The sequence below is a fragment of the Gadus macrocephalus genome, chromosome 6, assembly GCF_031168955.1.
Source record: "Gadus macrocephalus chromosome 6, ASM3116895v1".
In the NCBI taxonomy this organism is placed as follows: Eukaryota; Metazoa; Chordata; class Actinopteri; order Gadiformes; family Gadidae; genus Gadus; species Gadus macrocephalus.
In genome coordinates this window covers 25022587-25032662 of record NC_082387.1, presented here as the reverse complement: position 1 = coordinate 25032662, position 10076 = coordinate 25022587, and the positions used below count along the sequence as shown (strand labels likewise).

At 46.8% G+C, this 10076-nt stretch overlaps 1 protein-coding gene across 1 annotated transcript; it reads left to right on the top strand.

Annotated features, from left to right (window-relative positions):
• Positions 1 to 449: 449 nt before the first annotated feature.
• On the top strand, positions 450 to 8690 carry LOC132459597 (von Willebrand factor D and EGF domain-containing protein-like). Its single transcript, XM_060054244.1, has 11 exons — positions 450 to 624; positions 1077 to 1172; positions 1876 to 1971; positions 2545 to 2640; positions 3140 to 3235; positions 3477 to 3572; positions 4315 to 4410; positions 5135 to 5230; positions 6315 to 6410; positions 7336 to 7433; positions 7977 to 8690. The coding sequence occupies exons 1-11, from the start codon at positions 450 to 452 to the stop codon at positions 7989 to 7991; spliced, it is 1056 nt and encodes a 351-aa protein (XP_059910227.1). The 3' UTR covers positions 7992 to 8690.
• Positions 8691 to 10076: the final 1386 nt, after the last annotated feature.

Below are 10076 nucleotides of genomic sequence, written 5' to 3'. Positions count from 1 at the left end.
CGGCCGTCTGCCGACGTCACCTTTTAGCATCGGCTCAGCTCGCTTGGAACCTAGAGCGAGGCGGTACTAGAAAAAGCAGCCACTTCAGGTACCAGATACCATGGTACCGCGGTGGAAACGCAAAAAATGCGAGCTGAGTCGAGTCGTGTCGAGTCGTGTCGAGCTGGTACCATGCAGTGGAAAAGCGGCATAATAGTACTAAAGAGAAACTCTCCCTCCCTTTGTGGATCCAATCTGCCTATGATCTGACTATAACCACAAGGTTGTAGGAGCCCAGGGGGGTTTCAAACCATCAGCATTTGGGGACACATCTCGATGCATTCTCTTACATCATTGGTTCAGCTGAACCCTGGATCAATTCACCGGTCCATGTTGCTTTGGATACAAACTGTCGCTAAATGATGGAGCCATTTTCCAATACCACCTTTAAACATAGACTAAGAACAAAGATGGATGTCTGGACGCACTTCAACGTAACCCAAGCCGTAGTCCCTAACCGCCAGTGTTTCACAGTGCAGGGCAGCACCGCTGGAAGAGGTCCCTCCGTCCACAGGAAGACCCCTAGCAACCCCCACAAATCCAGGGATGCTGTCTCCTCCTCCAACGGTCCTAAGAATCAGCCCGGTGGGAGGAAGTGTTATTAATCAACATTGCATGTAACATATAATTAATGATGGGTCTATGAATGTAGTTGACCACTGGGGACGCAGTAAGAAGACTGTGTTGAGGAACGTAAATACGTTACTAAGTAGACCTACCTCGGACATGTGCTACGACGTGTCCAGTTACCATGGAGGGCATGACAAAGATAACGATTATGATTGGTTAAACTGATTCATTTGCAGGCTAGAGCCGTCAGGAATCGACCTTGGGCGATTCAAACTCATGTCGGAATTAATTAAAACAGAAATACCCGCTGGCACCTTACACAGTACAGGCCAGTACAGGCCACCATATTCATTGGAAAGTGAGGGGTGTGGGATTCAGTTGGTAATAATCTACAACCCCACACAGGACCTTTAAGTATAAACCCATGCTATGCTAACTATGCTAACGGGCGTCATTCCTGCTCCTAGCCGTGTGCGCGCGTCAGTGTGGAGCCAACATGGAGTGTTCCGCCCCAAACACCTGCACCTGTAAGGAAGGATACACCGGCTACAACTGTCGTATCGGTGAGAAGTTACTGTAACACAGAACCTCTGTTCCTGAAGCGAAAATGGTGGGCAGATATTTATATTAGCAACGTGCCAGATGTTCTCTGTAAATTCACTTCTTTCCTTCTCATGATTGAAGAGCAACCAAACAATACAACTAAGGGTAGCTTGGTTCTGACAGCACCGCAGCTGTTACCGAATACTGTACTTGTAGACGACCTCTCTGATTGGACCGTATCGGGGCGTTTCACTCCTCGCTGAAAGGTTCTGGGTTCAAAAACTAAAATGCATTGTCAAAGATGACCTGTAGGACTCCTTGTGCGATCCCTTACCTGCTCATCAATGACCTGTATCTTAAATCCAATTTCTTTGCTTTGAATTCAATGCTGAGTAATAAAATGGTTCCCTGCTAGCTAAGTGTTAAAGGTGACATATTATACCACCAGGTGTGAGAGTGATTATCCGTTTTGAAAATCTGCCTCTTCTGACATCACAAGTGGGCGTGTCCACCTAGATGTGTGCTGGATAGAGCAGTCTACCAGCCTACCAAGTGGACTGTAGCAAACGTTGCCCATCTATCCGTCACACATTCAGGTGGACACGCCCACTTGTGATGTCAGAAGAGGCAGATTTCCGGCTCGTAACGGCTAATCACACTCACACATGGTGGTGTGATACTTCACCTTTTAATGTTTTCTCTGCGTGGTCGCGTCCCTCGCAGCGGTCTGTCGTCCCGACTGTAAGAACCAGGGGAGGTGTGTGAGGCCCAACGTGTGCCACTGTCCTGGGGGCCACAGCGGCCCGGCCTGTGAACACGGTACGATCCAACAGTGCTCGACTGGTATTTCAACTGGAAAAGCCACACTGATCTAACATGGAGTCACAGCAGAAGGAGCTCCATGACCCATTTACAATCAGGGCATTTAGCAATCGCTTTTATCCAAAGTGAATTACAATAAGTAAATTTGTCAGAAGCAAGATCGCTGTCGGTACAGTAAGGATGTTCATAGAACCAAGTGCCAAGCACTAACAATCACTAGGTTAACCCATTCCCCGTACACAACAAAAATAGCTAGGATAAGATGCTACACAATGCTAAGTTCTATTTTTAAGTGCCAGAACGGACAATATACAATGATAGGGGTGTGTGTGTGTGGGGGGGGGGGACTCGTTATTTACTGGGATTTCTCGCTCCAAACTTTTGCACTTGTTTGGTCGATGGTGATTACATATTCACTGTATTCTTGTCTTTCTATTTAATTATTTGTGTACATTACTTTGGATTTAGATCAGCTCTACAAGAGTTGTTTGGTGACGCCTTGTGTCTCCTGAACTGTGTTGTAGTGCGTGTTGTGTGTTGTACCAACGGAGTTTGCCTTGACCATGACAGCCGTCTGTGAGCCGGGCTGCCAGCACGGAGGCACCTGTCTGTCCACGAACCGCTGCACCTGCCCGTACGGATACCTGGGACCCCGCTGTGAAACGAGTGAGGAGGTCCTACCTTTGACCCACAGGGATGACTTAATGAGGGTTCACCACAGGGGACTCGACCTGGAGGGGTGGCAGAAGTTTGTATTAGCAAAGGGCCTGATGTTGATAACTCCAGAAAATCGGCTTCGTTCTTTCTCATGATTGAAGAGCGACGAAACCCTACAACTGAGGGTAGCTTGGTACTGATGGCCCCCAGCTGTTACCGAATGCATTTAAACTTCCTCTCTGTTTGGTCCAAATTAGTGTCAGATGATGTCACCAACACAATTAAAGATAATAAAGCCAACTAGAGCCAATAAAGGCAATTAAAGCAAATCAAATTAAAGTACGGGGGAGGCGGTCCCTGTACTTGGCAGAGCTTGATGATGCATGACATCCTAACCCCGGCAGTGTGTGTGTGTGTGTGTGTGTGTGTGTGTGTGTGTGACTGTGTGTGTGTGTGTGTGTGTGTGTGTGTGTGTGTGTGTGTGTTGACGCTACCTGTTCTCCATCAGTGGTGTGTAACAGGCACTGTGAAAACGGCGGCAGGTGCATCTCTCCGGACGTCTGCCAGTGCAGAGCGGGCTGGTCCGGACACACCTGTAACTCAGGTACCAGCAGACACCTGCTCACTTTCTCACTGTTTCTCTGCTTCCTTACTTTTTTTTCTCTACTTACTTACTTTTCAACTCGCATTTGACTTATGGTTCTTTGCAAAGCATCCTGGGGGATTCCACCTCTTTAGAGTGATCACATTCGTACACGTAATATAACATTGAATAACAACGTTAGCTAGCATACCTGACCTGAAAAAGTGATCCTGTGATTTTAAGGTTTATCATCTCTCCCCAGCGTCGTGTGACCCGGTGTGTCTGAACGGGGGCGCGTGCCTTAAACCCGGGGTCTGTGCTTGCCCCGGGGGGTTCTACGGGTCTCAGTGTCAGATCGGTGAGACCGCAGGAACACACACACACACACAAGCACACACACAGTCACCCGTCAACCAGGGCTTCGTTTCCCAAAAGCATAGTTGCTGAGTTCCTTAGCAACCTACCTCTAAGGGACTCAACAGTTAATAGGAAAGTGTTCCCCAAAACCATTTCACCTACATAGGAAGCTCCGAAGTTATTAAACTCTGTAGTACTAGGTAAGGTTTGGCTTCCTGACTGTTTCCCAACAACATAGTCTGGCTGAGTCACCCCAGACAGCAGTTTGACATAGGGAGCTGCTAGGCTAGCTAGTAGCGAGCTCTGCGTACTCTAATTGTACTTTAATATCAATTACATGTACGATCAGGAACAGAAAAGACAACAGAGACACACCATATTATCTGGCACACAGAATCTTAAGTGTTCTTCACTTGTTCTTGACGTGTTCTTGGAGTGTCCTTGACATGTTCCTGACATGTTCTTGGTGTGTTCTTGACGTGTCCCTGATATGTTCTTAATGTGTTCTTGGTGTGTTCTTGACATGTCCCTGATATGTTCTTGATGTGTTCTTGGTGTGTTCTTGCCATGTCCCTGATATGTTCTTGATGTGTTCTTGGTGTGTTCTTGACCTATTCTTGACGTGTTCTTGGACTGTTCTTTACATACTAATGTTGTGTTCTTGGCGTGTCCCTGACATGTTCCTGGCGTGTTCTCGACGTGTTCTTGCCGTGTTCTTAACGTGTGTTCTTGATGTGTTACAGCTGTGTGCAGCCCCCCATGTAAGAACGGAGGCCAGTGCATGAGGAACGGCGTGTGTTCCTGTCCCGACGGCTACACTGGGAAGAGGTGTCAGAGGAGTGAGTACAGTACAGCCTATCCCCACGGCAACGGTCGCCACGGCTGGTCACCTTTGGGCCTCACACAGGTGTCGTGGTCACTGCTGATTACCGGGGCTCATTCTGACTGATGGATGATATACTGAATGTTTTTCAAGATTTCCTGCTGCTCACTTCCGACGATAGAGAGTTAGAATGGAGCAGGGAGGAGACAGGCAAAGGTTTCTTTCTGCTGCTTACAACAAATTATAAGAGTCATACAAATTTAAGAAGAAAGTTAAGAGAGTTATACAAAGTTAAGCTCAAATTCAAGAGAGTTATTCAAAGTTAAGCTCAAATTTAAGAGAGTTATGCAAAGTTAAAATCAAAGTCAAGAGAGCTATACTAAGTTGAGAACAAAGTTAAGAGAGTTATACAAAGTTAAGATCAAAGTTAAGAGAGTTGTACAAAGTGAAGTGCAAAGTTAAGTTAAAACCACAAACATACAACAAGATGTAATTGATAAAAAACCAGAGCCTAAGGATTGTGCATGTGTGTGCTGGCTATGTTGTTCGTATATCTGTGGCCTATTGTGGCCCCAACAGCTGCCCCCAGGCCCTCATACGTGTGTGTGTGTGTGTGTGTGTGTGTGTGTGTGTGTGTGTGTGTGTGTGTGTGTGTGTGTGTGTGTGTGTGTGTGTGTGTGTGTGTGTGTGTGTGTGTGTGTGTGTGTGTGTGTGTGTGTGTGTGTGTGTGTGTCTCCCAGGCGTGTGTGAGCCCGGGTGTATGAACAAGGGGAAGTGTGTGGGAGCCAACACGTGTTCCTGTCCGTCGGGCTGGAGGGGCGAGCGCTGTCACATGCGTGAGTTCGGACCGCCTCTGGGCCATGATTTGACTGAGCAAAGATGCATACATAATTATTCGCCGAAGGTGAAGTGAATAGTGGGGAATAGCAAGATAACACTTGTTGTAATAAACAAGATAACTCTACTGCCACTCTAAAACAGAAGTCAATGGATTGAAACACTTAGCCTAAAAAGCGACTTTATTTTGTATACTAGACATCAAAGTGCCACAATTTCATTGTTTTACTTGCTGTTACATAAATAATAAGCGAAGACCATATTGTGTTGCTCTTTTTCTGTTTTTAGGGATAGCATTTTGTTGAATTTCTTGTATTTTTTTCCTCTGAAAAACTTGCAAAGCGGGACATTTTGCGATGAAAACAATATCCAGAGTTGGGGATCTCAATCATGGGGTATTGCCCAATATCCTGAGATAGCGAACCAATCAAATTGCGCCATCTTCGGTGGTTCACGTGTAGCATATACTAATATATATTATACAGACACTGTGAAAGGGTCAACCGTTTTGAACCTCTGAAACACACTTAATTTACGACCGTGTCATTGTAGCGACTGCATCGCAACATGTAGGAATACGCCACTCTTCAGTAAAGTGTTGAGACGTCTCTTGAGAAAGACGACTTGTTGCTGAACTTGCTACCTCTGACTGAGAGGGTGGTCGCTTTGCATGATTGGCTCATCTATTGAGTTATGACGTACCCTTAAGGGCTGATTATGGTCCCACGTTCACGCTACGCAGGGGAGTTTACGGACCCCTTATGTCCTTGCGGACCCTCCTTGCGTCCACCTCAAGGGCCTGACGTGCGCCTCCCAAAAATGGTACCCTTCCGTCGAGGCGACGCAGCAGCGAGTGCTGCGATTGGTCCGCTCACTAAAACCCGACGCAGAACCAAAACAGGTTTGCGTCTGCTTGGTCCTTCTGCGTTGCGTGACTTGGGACCATATCAGCCCTTAAGGACCAATGAGGCATCTGTATAAATGTGTTCACCTGTGTGTGTGTGTGTGTGTGTATGTGTGTGCGTGCGTGCGTGCGTGTGTGTGTGCGTGTGTGTGTGCGTGTGCGTGTGTGGGTTGTTGTAGCCCTGTGTCTGCAGAAGTGCAGGAACGGAGGGGAGTGTGTGGGACCCAACACCTGCCAGTGCCCCGATGGCTGGGAGGGACCCCAGTGTCAGACCGGTGGGTTCATTCACCCTCATCCATTCATATAATGTATACATTAATATGCTATTCTAATATTGTAATGACCTCGCCAGTGACATAGGAAGGTCCAGTCATAAGTACTGTACGAATATTTATGAGTACAAACCTGGTTACTGTAACGCTGTAACCAACGCCAAGAATGACATGGCTCACCGAAAACACACACACACACACCGCAGAGCACAGAACACCTTCAACGCACCCCCATCCTCCTGTTCTCCCAGGCCCCTCCCCCAGCTGACCTGGCGATTCGCCCCCAACATTGATTGACAGGTGGAACACTTCAATGCATGCACATGGAACAACTGGCACAACGGACAACGGAACACATTGCATGGCACACACACTCCTAAAGAGTCCCAGGGTCGCTACAATATGTTCTTTAGCTGTATGAGGCTGGCGATGAACATAAACAGGGATATCACATATAATTAATATAATATTTAACCTGAATGTTAAATAATTGGAATAGTTTTGGTTTTGAAAAGCTCTTTCCTTAAGTGTCCTGAACCCACGTATCAGGTAACAACGCATCGATTTCAGATAACTGTAAAATGTACACACTCTACACAAACAGATAAGGGGTTGACATTTAGAACTCGGGAACAACAACGGTTTTAAGAGAAATATCGGCCAAAACCCAGGACAAATAACCAATGAGCAAGCGTGGTCAGGGAGGTATGGTTGGATGGGAGCCCTGATAAAATGCATGAGTAGAGAAGTGCACGGATAAAGATGCTCTTCATTTTAAAGTCCTCTGTCTTCGCCTCTGGGCAGACTAGTCGATTATTTCCACGACACTGATAGAGGTGTTTATGTCTGACTATGGACAGTTTGCCATGTCTTACGTTTGTGTTGTTGTTTTTTTGTCCACTGATTGGCTGCCTGGTCATGCGGGCAGCCCTCTGTAAGGTGCGGTGTCTCAACGGGGGGCGCTGTGTGCTCCCGGACTTCTGCCACTGTCGGAGAGGATACAAGGGGGTCAGCTGCGGGGTCAAGGTCAGTAGGGGTCAAAGGTCAACTCACACTCCTGACTCTACCGGCGTTTGAAGACCGTTCCATTCAAGGGCACCAAAATACGGAAAACATGGCATGGGTTTGAGACAGAATTCAGAAGCGATCTTAGTATTTCCCTATTTATCCCAAGCAACTTACAATGGATTCTGACACTAAATGGGTTATTTAGGAGCAGGTAGATATCTAGGTGTTTTCCTGATGGATTTCTACAGGTAGACTAGAGACATTTGGGGTCAAACACAGAACTTATTGGCTGGCGGTCGAACATCTTCGTCTGCCTCGCAGACAAAAGCAACCAACAACCACACGTAGTGTCACTGCATGGCTATGACGCATCACCTGGCCCACACGGACCAATCAGGGATCACGCAGAACATGTTTGACCAATGGGATACAGCCAAACACTGAGAAGACAACAATTATTCAAATCATGGATGCCAGATGTTGCTGATGCTGGATTAGATACACCTAGGGCCAGCTACAGAGGATAGTTAATGAAATGTACTTTCTTCTTCAACATTGCAGGCACCGTATGCATAACGCCAGCGAATCGGCACAAGAATGCACAAAGAAAGAGGCACAGAAGGGATCGTTTGGCGTGCGTGTTTGGTTTGTGAGTGTATGTGTGTGTGTCTGTGTGTGCTTGCATGTGGTTCTGCGAGTGTGTGTGACTGTGGTTGTGCCTGTATGTGTCTGGCTGTGTGCACAGCTCAAAACAAAGGGACTTGATGTATTGCACTTGTCTTGTCCCCTGTTGGTCTGTACTACCTCATCGCCCCCGGTTACCCTTCGAGCGTGGAAGGCGTCCCACCACAGCGGAGTGCAGAGTCGGCGGACTCACACGCGTCGTTATCTTGAGTGTGTGAAAACAAAATAGGGACTCTTTTTACTTGAGGAATTGAGAGTGATTTGTACGCTGGGTTTTTCTTCGTTTTGTGGTTCAACATGTGTTTTCCTTGGGTTTAGCCTCAGTGAACTCTCCATAAATCAGTTGTCCGACGGCTGGGGCTTGATGAGAAGCCCAGCTTGAGGTCTGTTGCCCTGCTTAACGCCAGCAGGATGTACATCAGCGTTTTCAGAGGGGCCTGCTCCTCTAACACAAACTGTTACCAGAGTGAACTGAGGTCCTGGAGTCTTTACCAGGGTAGGACTACAGTGACCAGAGTGGTTCACTGAGTTACTGGAGTCTTTGCCGTCGAGGACTACAGTGACCAGAGTGGTTCTCTGACGTACTGGAGTCTTTATCATCGAGGACTACAGTGACCAGAGTGGTTCACTGAGGTACTGGAGTCTTTACCATCGAGGACTACAGTGACCAGAGTGGTTCACTGAGGTACTGGAGTTTTTACCATCGAGGACTACAGTGACCAGAGTGGTTCACTGAGGTACTGGAGTCTTTACCATCGAGGACTACAGTGACCAGAGTGGTTCACTGAGGTACTGGAGTTTTTACCATCGAGGACTACAGTGACCAGAGTGGTTCACTGAGGTACTGGAGTCTTTACCATCGAGGACTACAGTGACCAGAGTGGTTCACTGAGGTACTGGAGTCTTTACCATCGAGGACTACAGTGACCAGAGTGGTTCACTGAGGTACTGGAGTCTTTACCAGGGTAGGACTACAGTGACCAGAGTGGTTCACTGAGGTCCTGGAGTCTTTACCAGGGTAGGACTACAGTGACCAGAGTGGTTCACTGAGTTACTGGAGCCTTTATCAGGGTAGGGTTAGAGGAAACTCAAATGATGACAGTGTTTCCCATACATAGACCATTGTGTGGCGCGGCGCCACAGAATCAACATCGAGCGCCACAAATTGATTCTGTCTTTTTTTTTTCTTTTTTTTATTGTATTAAAAAAATAAAATAAAAATAATAATAATGCTTTTTTTCAATAACGCGATTTGGAAATCTAAAAATCGTTCCGTCCATTCATCTCTGCATAGCACTCGTTCTCCCTGTCATTCACACACACACACACACGGAGCGAGAGCGACGATGCTAACACATGAACCCACCGATGTCACCCGTCGCTTAGCAACCGGACACGCTGGGGTTGATAAGTTACCGGACTACTGTAACTACTACGGAGAGATAATATCAAAGACGTGAATCAGGCAATAAATACAATTTCCTTGACAGCGGTAAGGTTCGGTGTGCATTAAAGTACAGACGGAGTGGACCAATTGCGAACTACTGCAGCTGCTCCAAGTTAAACCCCAAACTAATAGGAAGTATTTATAGCGGACTACACCACCTATTCTATTCCGCATAGAATTGTATTCCGAACCGATTGAGGCGTATATATATAGTCCTTTTTCCATCAGATTTTCAAGCGAATTAACTCTTAAAGCGAATTAATTTGTAGCGACATAAGAAGCGCCTAAACGGTTTTCCATCGACAGAATGATTATAGCGAATTAAAATTGCGTCACAATGCCCCGTGTTGAAGCGCATTTTTCTGACCCGCTAGATGATTTTCCATCAACAATGCGCATGCGCGACATTCTATATCGCTTCAGCCGCTTTCCATTACTTTTATGTCGCTAGAACTTTCCCAAAACCACCTCTGCAGAGCGAATTAACTTAGTGCGACAAAATCGGCGTTAGAGCGATATAACCCTTTTTC

Bases quoted from the DNA above. Each gene is read 5' to 3' on its own strand.
- LOC132459597 (XM_060054244.1), top strand. From the start codon at position 450: ATGGATGTCTGGACGCACTTCAACGTAACCCAAGCCGTAGTCCCTAAC. The intron at 625-1,076 runs GTGGGAGGAAGT...TCCTGCTCCTAG, and splicing joins CGGTCCTAAGAATCAGCCCG to CCGTGTGCGCGCGTCAGTGT. The intron at 4,411-5,134 runs GTGAGTACAGTA...TGTGTCTCCCAG, and splicing joins TGGGAAGAGGTGTCAGAGGA to GCGTGTGTGAGCCCGGGTGT.